Raw genomic sequence first — 16,880 nt, forward strand, 5'->3', positions numbered from 1 at the left:
AGAGAAAATCATGAATGTTCTGTATATATGCATCATTGGAAACGTAATATTCAGAAAAGAATGTAATTTGTAGGAAAGTATATACATTTTCATGATGTATTACAAAGAGGGTTATTTCAGTAGTCTAGAATGCTGGTGCATTTTATTTTAGGCTACCAGGGAAATGTTAGATTCCAAGATATGACCACAGGGTGGTGTAGTTGCTATTCTCAGTCCTTTTGGGTAAGAAAAATTTGTCCATGAAAGCAGTTACATTTTGGAGATTTTGAAGGTGACTCCTGATGAGTCCAGAGAGCAGAAGAAAATTTGCTTTCATTAAAATTGTGTTATCAGCTATGATATAGAAATATTTATGGAAAAGGATATAGAAATGCAACTCTGTGGAAAAAATGCTGCCAAAATTCATACCTATTGGAAAAAGGATAATGAAGTGAGATCACTAGAACTGGGCAAGAAACCTTCAAATTACCTCATTTAGCTCCTTTTTAAAAATTTATATTTTATTTTTTAATTGAGGTATAGTTTCCTTACAGTATTATATAAGTTTCAGGTATACAACATAGAGATTCACAATTTTTAAAGGTTATACTCCATTTATAGTTATTATAAAATATAGGGTATATTCTCTGTGCTGTACAATATATCCTTGTAGCTTATTTATTTTATACATAGTAGTTTGTGCCTTCTAATCAGCTACCTTTACCTTGCCCTGAAAATTTTCCTGAAAATTTCTCTAGTTCTTTACTTTCATAATTTTTCTTCTCTATTTTTTTTTTGGAGGGGAATGAAGCTGGTGGATAGGAAAAGCTGATATTTTTATAGATGATAGAGGAAATATGAAAGCATAAAAGAGAATGCCCTTTGGCTGTTAGCTATTGGAATGAACCTCAGATTAAGATTATTTTGCCGCCAGGAATAGAGATTTTTCTCTGGAGAATTCTCAACTTTTGGTCAAATAGGGAGTTGAGATGTCTTACTTGTTTTCATAGCAGCTCTGTGAAGGCAAAGAGGGGCAGATACCATTTTCATCTTAAATGGGAAAATAAAGTGACAAAGAAGATAAGTGAAATTTATTCAAAGTTATCTAATCAATACTAAATTTGGGGGTAAATTCTAGTTTATTTCAGTGATATTTCTTCTAGTTGCTGTACTTTAATTAAAATGACATTTAATGATGACTTTATTCACTTCTGTTGTTCAATATAGAAAACACAGACATCTTTATTGGAAACACCTGAAACTAGCTGTTGGAAACTTGATTCTAAAGCAGCTCCTTCACAAAATATATCTGGAAAATTCCCATCAGCTGATTACGGCAAATCAAAAGATATTAGAGACTGTCTGTGGACATCTGCCAAAAATACTTTATCTACACCATTACCAAAGGTTTGTTGCTAAACTTTCTAAGAAAGTAGTAATTTTTTTAAATAAAAAAGAAGTCTCTGTTATCACATACCATATATCTGGTATCACACACATAGACATGAAACCATTTTCTTTAAAGTTTCAATTATTTGTTAGACCAGCACGAAATGGTTTCACTTTTTTAATCAATGTTCACAACTTAATGACATCTTGGGCAAATTTTATCACTTTCTGGCATTCACCAGTACATAGGTCCCTGATGTACAAAATCTGGTTTTGACTTGCATTTTCCAGGATGACCTCAGTTACCTCCCTTTGCTGTTTACTCCTCATCATCTTGCTGCTGGAGTCTTTTACTTAGCAGTCAGCCCTGTGGAGCAGGTGCCACTAACAAGGTGGCTCATTTCTAGCTAGCTTCGACATGTCCACTTAATCCATGGGGAATTCATTCAACCTTTCAATGCTAAATGGTGGTGCATAATGCTCTACTTCTGACTCCCCCTTTCCCGCTCTCTGCCATCTATCTTTCTCTAATTTCTTTTTCCTTTGCTCAGGCAGACACAAAGACAGATAAACAAATTTTCTGCCTAGGTTTATATCCACTTAGGGAATGAGATGCCAGTCTCCCCTTCTTATAAGGCTGCTTTTTAAAGTTATATCCTCACTTGTCTTGGGAGTCGCGGGGAAGAGTATTTCAACCTGTCTTTACCCCCTAAGTGGAAATTTTGTGCTTTAACCTCCCAGTTTCCTTAAAATAACTTGGAATAAGAGAGGTATTTGGTGATTGTTAGGCCTGTTCTACCACCTTTTAATAAGCCTTAGAGAAGGAGCTGTCCTTAATTATAGGTAGCTTTCTTTAGAATATGTGTTACTGGCACTTTCCCCGAGCTTTGTGCTTTAGTTGACAATTCCAGAGCAAAAGAAAGAGTTCCACTCATATCCTGTTATATATACAATATTATGCACCTTGTGAAATTTATGAAAATTAGTAAAGTACATAGCTTAGCAAGGCTTTAAAAAAAGATATGTTGTTTTTATTTTATTTTTATTGTATTTTTTTAAAAAGAATAGTTTTTTTAGCAAGCCTTTTATATAAAATTATTTTGTTTTATTTACTATTCTGTTATTCAAAATATGAAATGACCTCTGTTGAAGAATGACCTTACTTAAAAAAACTTTTTATTGAAATATATGCAAGAAAAATACACAGATCATAATTATACAACTTGATGAATCTTTACACACCAAACTTAACCTTATTACTAGCACTCAGATTAAAAGAGACTATTACTATCACTTCAGAAGAGTTGATTGTTTCCCCTTCCAGTCACTAGCCCTTCCTCCAAGGCCAACTGCTGTCCCAAATTCTAGTATTAGATGTACCTGTTTTTGCATTTTCTATAATTAGAATCATATTCTTTTTGTTTTGACATTTTCCATTTAACATTATGTTTATGAGATTCATCCACATTGTTGCTTGAAGTTGCTTTATTTTTATTTGGTATTTCATGGTGTGACTGTACCACAGCTTATTTATCTCTTGTAATGTTAATGGACATTTGGTTAGCTTCCAGAGTGGGCTTTTATGAATAGCATTGCTATAAAAATGTATTGCTTGACATGTACGCATCTTGGCTGGGTATGTCCATAGAAGTGAAATCGCTGGGTTACAGGGTTATGCATAATACATTCCATGTTAACAGATACAGCCTGAGCTGTTTTTACTCTGATACAAAATGTGTGTGTGTGTGTGTGTGTTTTCCCACATCAGCCAATTCTCCAGTTCTCCAGACACCAACTAGGTGTCCTGAAATTTGATTCAATTCTGACACTGTAGTTAATGTAGACCCCACAGGTTAAGGGCTCAGTCCCACAAGGCTTCCATTTTAGACACCGTCCTGGTTTGCCACTTGTACTACTGACCAACTGGCTATAAAATGGGGGTTCCCACAACCCCCTTCTCAGGTTTAATAATTTGCTAGAATGACTCACAGAACTCAGGAAATTACTTTACTTGCTATTACCAGTTTTTATAAAGGATACAATTTGGGAACAGCCAAATAGAAAAAATGCATAGGGCACAAGGTATGGGGAAAGGGGCACAGAAGCTTCCATGCCTCTCCGGGAGTGCCACCCTCCCAACACCTCCATGTGTCTACCAATCTGGAAGCTCTCTGAACCTCATTGTTTAGGGGTTTTATGGAGGTTTCATTACATGGCATGATTTGTTAAATCACTGGCCATTGGTGATTAACTCAGTCTTTAACCCATCTCCCCTCCTAGGAGTTCAGGGGGTGGGGTGAAAGGTTCCAAACTTCTAATCATGCCTTGGTCTTCCTGGCAACCAGCCACCATCCTGAAGCTATCATCCTGAAGCACCCCCTACCACCAGTTATTTCATTAGCATAAACTCAGGTAAGTTGAAAGGAGCTCATTATGAATAACAAAAAACTCTCCTATCAACATCAGTGGGGACAAAGACCAAATATTATACCAAAAGATGCCTCCTGTCAACCCTGTCGCTCAGGAAATTACAAGGGTTTTAGAAGTTGTGTCAGGAACCAAGGACAAAGACCAAATATATATATATATATATCTTATTGTATCACACTGCCAATCATATTTTTAAAAAATTATTTTACCAATTTATTGTACCAAATTATTGTACATTCTGGCTACCAGTGAATGAGAGTTCTGATTGCTGCGCATCCTTGTCACCACATGGTATTTTTCATCTTTTTGCTTTTAGCTATTCTGGTGGTGTGGTGACCTTACTTTTTATTTCAAATGAAGTTTTATTTTGCAATTAATTTTAGATCTATAGAAAAGTTACAAAGGTAATACAGAGAATCCCTTTATATTCCTCACCCAGTTTTCACCATTGTTAACATCTTACATTACCATGTACATTTGTCAAAACTAAGAGTCATTCATTGGTACATTACTATTAACTAGACTTCAGACTTGATTTGGATTTCACAGTTTTTCCGTTAATGTCCTCTTTCTCTTCCAGGATCCAACTCAGGATACTATACTGTATTTAATTGTCATGTCTTCATCATAATTTTTTTTGTGTGTGTGCTGTACGCGGGCCTCTCACTGTTGCGGCCTCTCCCGTTGCGGAGCACAGGCTCCTGACGCGCAGGCCTAGCGGCCATGGCTCACGGGCCCAGCCGCTCCGTGGCATGTGGGATCTTCCTGGACCGGGGCACGAACCCGTGTCCCCTGCATCGGCAGGCGGACTCTCAACCACTGTGCCACCAGGGAAGCCCTTATAATTTTTAATGTAGACATTTACAGCTATGAACTTCTCTCTAAGCACTGATTTCACTGTATCCCATAAGTCTGTTGTATTTTCCTTTTCATTCTCTCAAAGTACTTTCTAATTTCCCTTGTGATTTATTTTTTGACCCATTGGTTATTTAGGAATGCATTGTATTTCTAAATTTGTGATTTTGTTAAGTATCCATCTAGCTGGTTTATAGTGTTGTTCAAGTATTATATTTCCTTACTGAACTTATGTCTGGTTGTTCTTTTCATTATTGAAAGTGGGGGTATGGAAGTCTCCTACTATTACTGTCGAATTATCTAATTTTCCCAGTTTTTGGTTCATGTGTTGGGGGCTATATTGTTAGCTGCATGTATACTTAATACCAATTATCTTTTCTTGATGGATTGACTCTTTTACCTTTATAAAATGTTCCTTTTTGTCACTAGTAATCTTTTTTTAAAGTATATTTTATCTGATATTAGCTCTTTTTGTTTACTATTTGCATGGTATATCTTTTATCACCCTTTTACTGCCAACCTATTCATGTTATGGAATCTAAATTGTGTCTTTTGTGGACATAATATAGTTGGATCATGCTTTTTTCCATCATTCATTCTGACAATCTCTGCATTTTGATTGGAATGTTTAATCGACTTACATTTAATGTAATTACTAATAATGTAGAACTTAGGTCCACCATTTTGTTCTTTGTTTTCTATATGTCTTATGTCTTTTTATTCCTGTATCTTTCCATTACTGTCTTATTTTGTGTTAAATAAGTATTACCTAGTATACCACTTTAATCCTTTTGGTTTTTACTATACTGTTGGAATAATTTTCTTAGTGATTAGCTGAAAAGTACAATTAACACCTTAACTTAAACTTAGTTTGAATTAATGTCAGTGTAATTTCAATGGTATATAAAAACTTTGCCCCAATGTATCTTTGTTCCCTCTTTCTCTTTTGTGCTATCATTGTCACATAAGTCATGTATTTATGCATTTTAAGCCCATTGATACAGTATTATTGCTTTATATATCTGTGTCTAAAATCAGATAGGAAAAACAGAGTTATAAACAAAAATATATTTATACTACCTTTTATGATTACCTATGCAGTGTCCTTTTCTGGTGCTCTTTATTTCTTCATATGAATTTGAGTCTTGTGTTCTTTCATTTCAGCCTGAAGGACTGCCTTTAGTATTTCTTGTGGGGAAGGTCTGCTTGTGACAAATTCTCTCAATTTTTGTTTATCTAGGAATATCTTAATTTCTCCTTCATTTTTGAAGGACAGTTTTGCTGGATATAGAATTATTTGGTAATGGTTCCTTTTAGCATTTGGATATGTCAATCTTTTATGGACTCCCTTGTTTCTGATGAGAAATCAGCTGTTAATATTATTGAAGATACCTTGGATATGGTGAGTCCCTTGTCTCTTGCTACTTTCAAGTTTCTCTTTGTTTTTTGACATTTTGGTTATGATGTGTCTAGGTGTGGATCTCTTTGATTTTATCTTCCTTGGAGCTTGTTGAGTGTCTTGGATGTACAGATTAATGGTTACATCAAATTTAGGAGGTTTTCAGTCATTATTTTTTCAAATATTATTTCTGCCCTTTCTCTCTCTGCTCTCATTCTTTTTTTTATTTTTATATTTATTTTTTGGGGGCTGTGCCACGTGGCTTGCAGGATCTTAGTTCCATAACCAGGGATTGAACCCAGCCCACTTGCACTGGAAGTACAGAGTCCTAACTATTGGACCACCAGGGAATTCCCTCTGCTCTCATTCCCATTATGTGTATGTTGGTATGGTTGATGGTGTCCCACAGGTCTCTGAGGCTCTTTTCATTTTTCTTTTTTCTTCTTTCTGTTACTCAGATTGGATAATATCAGTTGAACTATCTTCAGGTTCATGGATTCTTTCCTCTACCTGCTCAAATCTGAGGTTGAGCCTCTTTAGTGATTTTTCATTTCAGTTATTGTACTTTTCAACTCCAGAATTTCTATTTGGTTCTTTTAAAAATAATTTCTATCCATCTATTGATGTTCCATTTGGTTTGACGTTGTCTTTATACTTTCCTTTAGTTCTTTGGACATGGTTTTTCTTTTACTATAATATGACTATAAGATTACTATAAGATTACTATAATATGTTCACTTTGAACGTGTTTAAAATAGTGGGTTTAAAGTCTTTGTCTAGGAAGTCCAATAACTAGGTTTCCTCAGGGATAGTTTCTGTTGATTGCTTCCTCACACATGTATGGGCCATTATTTCTTATTTGCACAGCTTATAATTTTCTCTTGAAATCTGAACATTAAAAATAATGTGACAAATCTGGAAATCAGATTCTCCCTTTCTCCTCAAGGTTTGTTGTTTCTGCTTGTCATAGTTTTTATTGTTTGTTTAGTGATTTTTCTAAATTAATTCTGTAAAGTTTGTATTCTTTGAGTGCCACTAAAGTCTCTACTAGTTAGCTTAATGTTCAGCTAATGTTTTAATAGCGATTTCCTTAAATACCCAGATCAATAAATCTCACAATCTTTGCCAAAGGACTATAAGTTAGTGTTAAGGCATGCTTTCAACACTCAGCCAGGCAGTAGAAAACTCTGCCTTCGCCTTCAGTTTCTGCTTTTGCAGACCCTCAAGATGAACCACAGGTAAGAGCTTAGGGCCTTCTCATGTCTTTCCTGTGCTTACAGCCCTGTGTGAGCATGGCTTTCTGTATTTCCAGGAATATATCAGGGTTTTTCAAAGCCCCTATGGACATCTTATTTCCTAGCTGTCCTTTTAAGGTTTTTGGTTAGTCTGTCATTCACCCAACTGTTAATCATTGCCTCAGGGAGCTGCAAAGTTAAAACACTTGTCTTTAATTGTTTTTGACAAATATTATTCCCTACCCTACACACATCAAGGAGAAAGCTTTTTTTTTTTTCTAACTGAGTGAGCTCTGAGTTGGGTCCAATACCGACAGTCCTGTAAATGAAATCATCCAGAGAACCACTAGGCAGGTCAAATAATGACAACTCTTTGGGAATAAAACTTTGAAAGAGCTCCCAGTTCTGTTTTGATGTGTCCAGTGGCTGCCAGCCTGGACCAGGAATGTTGGCTGTTACTTTTTAAGGGTACCGTAGAGCTAGACAGCAGGGGATGAGATGAGGAAAAGTTAAGATACTGCTAATTTTGCTCTTCTTACAGAAGTTCAGCCATTAACAACAATAATAAAAAACTCTCCAGGTTGTTGCAAGCTTTTTGTTAATTTCCATAGTTCTAAACAAGCTGATTCTGACCAGCATTTTTGTTGCTTTGTGGAAGAGCATATTTTTGGAGCTCCTTATTCTGCCATTTTTGCTAATATCAGTGCCCTTACTTTTTAAAGATACTTTTTAAAAATTATAAAACTTACATATTACATATTACAGGGTAATATGGAATACTAAACATTGACTAATGGAATTACTTTGTCAACAAAACATAAGCAAACTTTTTGTCAAATAAATCAGTAAGTATTTTTATGGAGTGAGAAAAGCTTTCAGGCCTTGGGTCTTAATCATTGTTAGAAAAATTAAAGTCTCAAGATTGTTGACTGCTGAAGCTGAAGTGCCTCTTTACTCTCTCTTTCTGTATCTCTGCCCCTCCCTCTCTTTCTCCCTCTCTTTTTCAAAAACTTCTGAATTAAATTCTTATCCAAAATTTCTACTTCATATACATGCCAATAATAATGGAGAGTTATTATTGATTGCTAAAACCTCAACTTGCCTTTATTAGTAATGTATGTTTTATTTGATGGGGTAACGTATTGTTTTTCTTTTTGAATAGGCATATACTGTGAGGACACCAACAAAACTAAAAATTCAGCAAAGAGAAAACAAGAATGTACCCACTGAAGAAAGTAGTAAAAAGAGAAAAATGGTCTTCGAGTTTGATATTAATTCGGATAGTTCAGAAACTACTGATCTTTTGGTAAAATTATTACAAATAATCAGCATTTATTATTTGTTTACATTATTATATTTCTACATTATTTCTTGATGTATATGTATAATATATATGCATAGTATCTATTATTGCAATACTGAAAAAAAGTAGAACTCTACTATAACACAGAACCCTCTACTTATGCAGCATTTTAAAGAAATTAGGGTTAAAAAAATCTCCCTAAACTTCAGAAAACATGACATTTTGAAATACTTGATATAACATAGTTGTCATATGAGAGGACTAACCCTCTTGTTTTCCAGAAGAGTGTTATTTCTTTTCCTTTTTTTTTTTTTAAAGAAAGGCTAGGTGAATATCTTTAATCTTGCTGCAGCCAAATTTGTTATTCAAGACCCCTCTTGATTTTGCATTTTATACATGTTCTTTTATTTTATACCACTTATTGGTTGAAATCTATATCAAGGTATTGGTTGAAAACTGTAACATTTCTATGATTCTTAATGGGTTAATGTGTTAAAGATGACATGTTTAAGGAGTATAGTTCCCCTAGCAGTTTGTATCACCAATTACTCCCTACTATGAGTATATTAACACATATTAGTATTTTCTTAAAGCATAATAATGATTTATTGAGAATAATTAAACTTATACTCATTTAATTTAAAACGAGATAAACCTTATTACACAAAATGGAGCAATTTACCAAAGATTCTTAATTACAAAATTCCAGTTAAAGTCATTTGTTTCATTATTCCAACTCATAGCTATGAGATCCTTCAAGCTTTTATACTGCTTTGGGATCCTCTACTTTCATTTGTTCTGGAATAATGAGTAGCTGAAGTCTTAAAATTGTAATTATTGAAGTTAACTTATAGAAAATCCCTACTCTAGTATCTCTTTGTTTTGTAGATAATGATTAGCATTTTAATGATTAAAATGTGAACCAGGCACTATTGTAAAGACTTTACACAGATTACTCCAGTTATTTCTTGAAACAATCTCATGCTTTAGAAGTAGAGACAGGGTTGTTATTCTCATTTTACAGATGAGGAAACTGAGTCACACTGTTACGTTGCCTAAGGTCACATAACTAGTAAGGCATGGAGCCAAAATTTGAACACCAACAGTCTAGCTCCATAGCCTATGTATGTCATTGTACATAATAACCGCCAGTTCAAACTGAAGTCCAGATATTAAAAGAATGTAATGAGAATTATTAGAAAGAGCATGAGCTATGGAATTAGATATTCCAGGGCTAGAATTCATACTGTTTTTCTAGTAGTGTGAATTTAGGCTAGTTTCTTAGCTTATCTGACATTCGGAATGACTCATGATTTCATTTCATTTTTAAAAGGAGCATCACAACTTTGTAACACAATAAACATACTACAGTATTTTATTTATTTTTATTTTATTTATTACAGTTCAAACTAGTCTAAAGACATTCCATAGTGGGCTTTATTTGTTATAATTATCACTTGAAGTTAGTTATTTTTGTAATTTTCTTAGCTGTTGCATTTAAATTTTGATGAACATTCAAATTATTATAAAAAGTAAGATTTTAAAATGTATTGTCTAGAATGACCTTAGAGAAGATAGTGGAGTAGGAAGTGCCAGGAACCCATTTCTCCACCTAGACAACAATGGTAATGGCAGAAACTGTCTGAAGTAATTTTTTTTGGAACTCTAAAGACTATTTGAATGCTTGTAACTTCCAGAGGGAAACTTGGCTAGTAAGTTGTGGTTAATTTTGGTCAATTTCAGCCTTAAAAGTGGTAATGGCTACCTATCACCCAACCCATAACCATGTGGTAGGGCCATGCTCATGTCTTGCTGGAACCAGGGTGAACAATAAGACCTTGTCCTCCGAAGATCAAGGTTCAGTGTTCTGACTGCTGATTCTGATCACTGAGGTACAGGTACAGATTCTGGCTGCCATTGTTTCAAACCTCACTGGCTGAAGTGTCTTCCAGAAGATTTGTCTTCCAGAAGAACAAACTGCACTTTTATCTCTCTCTTTTTTTCCCTCTTTGGAGAGCCAGATGTTCAAGCATTAGAACATTCAAAATCAATCACATTTACAGGGCATTTAGAAAGCCATGCCCAGGGAAAGACACAGGCTCAGAAAAAAAACCAGGAAGATCTCAAGTTTTCACCACAGGCTTATCCAATGCACAGAGACACTTTTAATAGTAAAAAAAAAAAGCAAAACAAATCTAAATAAATAAACAGTAAACCCTGGGGAAGGGGAAGAATCTGATTTTCAGACGTATCAAATTATAAGATTAAAGTGGCTAGTTTTCAACAGCAATAACAATAAAATCACAAGGCATATGAAGAAAAGGAAAGTATAGCCTATCAAAGGAACAAAACAAATCAGCAGAAAATGTCCATGAGGAAGCTCAGTTATTGGACTTACTAGACAAAGACTTTAAAAACAACCATCTTAAAGATGTTCAAAGAGCTAAAGGAAGACATAGACAAAAACAGAAAAATGTATGAATAAAATGAGAATAGCAATAAAGAGATAGAAATTATAAAAGGAACCAAGAAGAAATCTTGGAATTGACAGTACAGTAATTGAAATGAAAAGTGTATTAGAGGGATTCAAAAGCAGATATAAGTAAGCAGAAGAAAGAATTGGTAAACTTGAAGATAGGACAATAAACTATTGAGTATAAGCACAGAAAAAAAGGAATGAAGAAAAGTGAACAGAGCCTCAGAAACTTATGGGACACCATCAAAAAATCACTATATGAATTGTGGGAGTCCCAGAAAGAGAAGAGAGAAAGGGGAAGAAAGTATGTTTGAAGAAATGGCTGAAAACTTCAGATTTTGATGAAGTAAATGAATCTACAAATCCAAGAAGCTCAATGAATTCTAAGTGGATAGATTCAAATAGACTCACATCAAAACACATTATAATCAAACTGTTGAAAGACAGAATCTTTTTTTTTAATACACAATATATTTGTTCCCCTGTGCTATACAGTAGGTCCTTGTTTGTTATCCTTTTTAAATATAGCAGTATGTACATGTCAATAGGAGACTCCCTAACTATCCCTTCCCTCCATCCTTCCCCACCTGGTAAACATAAGTTCATTCAAAAGACAGAGAGAATCTTGAAAGCAGCAAGAGAGAATCAACTCATCATATATGTTACCCTCAATAAGATTATCAGCTGATTTTTCATTGGAAACCTTGGAACCAGAAGTCAGTAGATTTACATATTCAAACTGCTGAAAGACAAACATTGTCAGCTAAGCATTTGCTATCTGGCAAAACTGTCCTTCAGAAATGTAGTGAAATTAAGACATTCCCAGATAAACAAAAGCTGAGGGAGTTGTCACTAGACATTCTCTTCAAGAAATGATGAACGGAGTTGTTCAGGTTGAAATGAAAGTATGCTAGATGAAGAAATAAAAGATCTCTGATAAAGTTAAATACATTGGAAATTATAAAAGCTGAAATGATTGTAATTTTGGTTTCTAACTTCACTTTTTATTCTCTACATAATTTAAAAGACAAATGCTTAATCTATGTTGTTGGGCACACAATATATAAAGATGTAATTTTTGACATCAGTAACAGAAGGAGAATGGAGCTGTATAAGAGCAGTTTGTGTAGGCTATTGAAGTGAAGTTGGTATAAATTCAAATTTGGTTACTATAATGTTTGGTCATTAAATGTAATCCCCATGGTAACCACAAAAATTATCTATAGAATACACACAAAAGGAAATGGGAAGGGAATCAAAGCATTTTACTACCAAAAAAGTCACCTAAACACAAAAGAAGAGAGTAATGGAGGAAATGAGTGACCAAAAACAAACAAACAAAACACCTATAAAGCATATAGAAAATGAATATCAAAGGCAAAAGTTAGTCTCCCCTTATCAGTAGTTACTTAAATGTAAACAGATTATATACTCCAGTAAACAAAAAGAGACTCATGTCAGCTTTAAAATAAATAAATAAATAAAAATAAATAAATTGGTTAAATGTGAAAGGATGGAAAAAGATGTGCAAATAGTAACCAAAAAGGAGGTGGGATGGCTATACTAATATCTGACAAAATAGACTTTAAATCAAAAAGTACAAGAAACAAATAAGGACATTATATATTAATAAAAGATTCAATTCAGTGGGAAGTTATGAGAGTTTTAATCATTTACACATCTAATAACAAACCCTTAAAATATATGAAGTAAAGCTAATACAAAGAGATGAAGTTAGAAATCAATAAGAGAAGGAAAATTAGAAAATTCACAAACTTGTGGAAATTAACACACTTCTAACCAACCAATGGATCAGAGAAGAAATCACAAGGGAAATTTGACTTAGAGATGTATGAAAATGAAAAACACAATACACCAAAACTTATGTAAGACAGAAAAAACAGTGCTCTAAGGGAAATGTAATAGCTGTAAATTCCTACATTGAAAAAGAAAGAAATCAATAAACTAACTTTATACCTTAAGGAACTAGAAAAAAGAAGATCAAACTAAACCCAAAGCTGACAGAGGAAGGAAATAATAAGGTTAGAGTGGAGAAAAACAAATTAGAGAAAAGGAAACAACAGGAAATCAATGAAGCCAAAATTTGTTTCTTTGAAAAGATCAGTTAAATTGACAAACCTTTAGCTAGACTGACAAAGAAAAGCAAATACCTAAAGTCAGAAATATAATTGGAGATGTTATTACCAACATTTTAGAGGTAGAGAATACTGTGAATAATTATATGCCAACAAATTAGATAACCTAGAAGAAATATACAAATAGAAAAACTACTTGAAATACACAAATTACCTAAATCTGCTCAAGAAGAAACAGAAAACCTCATCAGAGCTGAGTTAGTAATCCAAAACTCCCAACAAAGAAAAGTCCTCAACCAGATAGCTTTATCGATGGATTCTACCAAATATTTAAAGACTTAACACCAATCCTTCTCAAAGTCTTCCAAAAAATTGAAGGGAGAACACTTTGTAACTCATTCAATAAGGCCAGCATTACCAAAGCCAGATGAAGACATCACAAGAAAGGAAAATTGTAGACCATTATTCTTTCTGAACGTAGATGCAAAAATCCTCAACAAAATATTAGCAAATCAAATCCAACAGCATAGTAAGAGGATCATTTACCATGACCAAAGAGACTTATCTAAGAAATGCCAGAGTGGTTCAATATAAGAAAATCAATATAATACACCACATTAATAGAACAAAGGAAAAAAATTCCAAATGATCGTCTCAATTGACATGATAAAAACTCATAAAGCTAGGACAGAGGGAAAATTCCTCAACATGGTAAAGGGTATGAATGAAAACCAAAGCTAACATCATACTCAATGGTGAAAGACTGAAAGCTTTCCCCCTAAGATTAAGAATAAGGCAAGGATGCCTACTTTCACCAATGTTAGTCAGCATTGTACTGGAAGTTCTAGCCATGGCTTTTAACTATTAGACAAATACAAAAAACAAAAATAAAAGGCATGCAAATGAAAAAAGAGGTAAAACTGCCTCTGATTTGCAGGTGACATGATCATATCTATACATGGAAAATCACAAAGCCTAAACAAGAAATCTTCTAGACCTAATAGATAAATTCAGCAATGTTGAAGGGTATAAGATCAACATATGAAAAGCAGTTATGTTTCTGTACACCAACAATGAATAATCCAAAAAGGAAATTAAGAAAACAATTTTATTTACTATACCATTAAAAAGAATTAAATACTTAAGAACAAATTTAGCCAAGAAAGTAAAATACTCATACACTGAAAATTACAAAACATTGCTGAAAGACTTAAAAATAAAGAAAAAAAATTCTGTGTTCATGGATAGGAAGACTTAACATTGTTAAGATGTCAATACTACCAAAAGCAGTGTACATATTTAACATGTTCCCTATCAAATTTCCAACAGCCTTTTTGGCAGAAATGGAAAATTCGATACATTTATACAGATTTGCAAGGGGCCCCAGATAGCTAAAGCAATCTTGAAAAAGAAAGACAACATTGGAGGACTCACAGTTCCTGACTTTGAAACTTATTACAAAGCTAGTAATTGAAATAGTATAGTACCAGCATAAAGACAAATATATACACCAATGTAATAAAAAACAGAGCCCAGAAATAAATCTTCACATATATAATCAATTAAGTTTTGACAAGAGTGCCAAGATAATTCAATGGGGAAAGGACGGTTTTTTCAGCAAATGGTACTAGGAAAACTGGGTGTCCACATGCAAGAGAATGAAGTTGGACTCTTACCTTACATCATATACAAAAATTGACTCAGAATGAATCAAAGACCTAATCGTAAGGAATAAAACTATGAAACTCTTAGAAGAACATTGGGAAAATCTTCATGACATTGAATGGCAAGGACTTCATGGATATGATGACACCAAAGCACAGGCACAAAAGAGAAAAAAAAATAGGTAAATTGGACCTCATCAAAATTAAGAACTTAAATGCATCAAAGGACTCTATTAAGAAAGTGAAAAGGTTAAAGATTGGGAGAAAATATTTGCAAATCATATATCTGACAAGAGATTAATATCCAGAATACATAAGGAACTCCTGTAACTCAATGACACAAAACAAGCCAGTTGAAAAATGGGCAAAGGACTTGACCAGACATTTCTCCAAAGGAGATATACAAGTGCCCAATAAGCACATAAAAGATGAATGCTACAGAGTTATAAGGACAGACAAGTTTTTGTTGTTTTAAATTAGGTTAATTTATTCTTTTTATATAGGCAGCCATTAATGAACATTCAGTTACCATGCAGTAAGCAAAATTTTAATGATAGTTTACAATATGATTTTTAAAATAATTTTTCTAAGTTGGTCAGTTGGTGCATACTGATTTGAGTGTATCTGAAAAGTCAGCTCTTTGTGACTAAGTGAATTCTGCTGAAATCTTAGAATTCATGAAAATGGCTGAATATTTTCATCCATGAAGCTTCTGAAATTTGTGTTAAGTGTGACTTTAATGAGCAGGAAAAGATAATGTGAACTGATTGCTTACCTGACTAAATTTATGTAGCATATTCATTAAGGAAGTGGATTCTGGAGGCAGCCTACCTGGATTTGAATCCTGGCTCCATCTCTTACTAGATATATAGTCTTGGGCAAGTTACTTAATATTTGTGTGTCTCAGTTCTTCACCTTTATAGTGGGGATAATAATAGTATTTGTGTGTCATAAAAATATTGTGAGAATTAAAACTAATTAAAATATGCAAAGTGCTTAAAGTAATGCCTGACATAAAGAAAATACTGAATAAATGTTAGCTATTATTATTTGGGAAAATATTCATAAATTGATAATTGACAACATTTATAATTTTTATAGGATTATGAATGCTTATTATAAGGCCTAAGTGTATTTAAATAAGTAGGTTGGGGAGAGGGGTGGGGAAAGTGATAGTATGAAGACTCTGAAACTGAAATAGAAATCAGTAGAAAAACACTATTCATACACATCTTGTATTCCACATAACCTTTTAGGTATATAGTTAATAGAATCAAAATCTAGGTCCTTGTTTGACAGATTGTCATTTTCTTCTTTCTTCAGTCTTTTTTATTTTTTTTCCCTCTTCTTTTCCTTTCTCCTCTCTCCTCTTTTATTCTCCCTCCTTGTACTCCTCCATCTCCTTCTCATATGTGGGATGTAGACAAAAATTTAATAATATAATATTAATGGTGGCAGCCTCCAAATTATATTTTTATATTTCTCTTTAAGAGCATGATTTCAGAGGAAGAGACATTGACAAAACTACACATGAAGAATAATCCACCAATTTCTCAATTTTGTGTCAGAACACCAAAAAAGGTAGTTTTAAAATTTTATTTCAGAAAGCGAATTTCAAAAGCTGGATTTAATTCTTTTTTTTTCTTTTTTTAAATTAAACATATTATGATTTTATTTATTTTCTATTCAGACGCCTTCATCTCTAACAACCCCTGGATGTACACGGAAGCTTGGAGCTATGAGGAAAATGCAGGAGGACCGTTGGGCTGTAATTGCTAAAATGGATAGGAAACAAAAACTAAAGGAAGCAGAAAAGCTATTTGTTTAATTTCAGAAAATCAGTGTGATTAAGGAGCCTAAATAACAGCAAATTTATAGTTAATTTTTTTATTCTTATTTTCTACAGAGCCAAACATTTTCTGAAATTGAGACTTTTTTTGATATTTTCATAAATAATTTGTTTCTTTATATTTTAATATTTTGGCCTAAATGGAAGATAACCACATGTTACTTAAAAACTTGTAATTCTATTCAGATAATTAGATGATTATATT

The 16,880-nt window shown here is 33.4% G+C and overlaps 1 protein-coding gene across 3 annotated transcripts in view; it reads left to right on the forward strand.

The window, feature by feature from the left end:
* SYCP1 (synaptonemal complex protein 1) overlaps nt 1-16,654 on the forward strand; it is a gene marked incomplete at both ends in the record, with an annotated part of 173,875 nt that extends 157,221 nt beyond the window's left edge. For all 3 annotated transcript variants that reach the window (XM_079698199.1, XM_079698200.1, XM_079698201.1), the window contains 4 exons: nt 1,207-1,386; nt 8,450-8,593; nt 16,318-16,407; nt 16,517-16,654. In XM_079698199.1, coding sequence (XP_079554325.1) covers nt 1,207-1,386; nt 8,450-8,593; nt 16,318-16,407; nt 16,517-16,654 — 552 coding nt within the window. The remainder of the gene's footprint in view (nt 1-1,206; nt 1,387-8,449; nt 8,594-16,317; nt 16,408-16,516) is intronic.
* Nucleotides 16,655-16,880: the final 226 nt, after the last annotated feature.

The sequence above is a fragment of the Hyperoodon ampullatus genome, assembly GCF_949752795.1.
Source record: "Hyperoodon ampullatus genome assembly, chromosome: 2".
NCBI lineage: Eukaryota > Metazoa > Chordata > Mammalia > Artiodactyla > Ziphiidae > Hyperoodon > Hyperoodon ampullatus.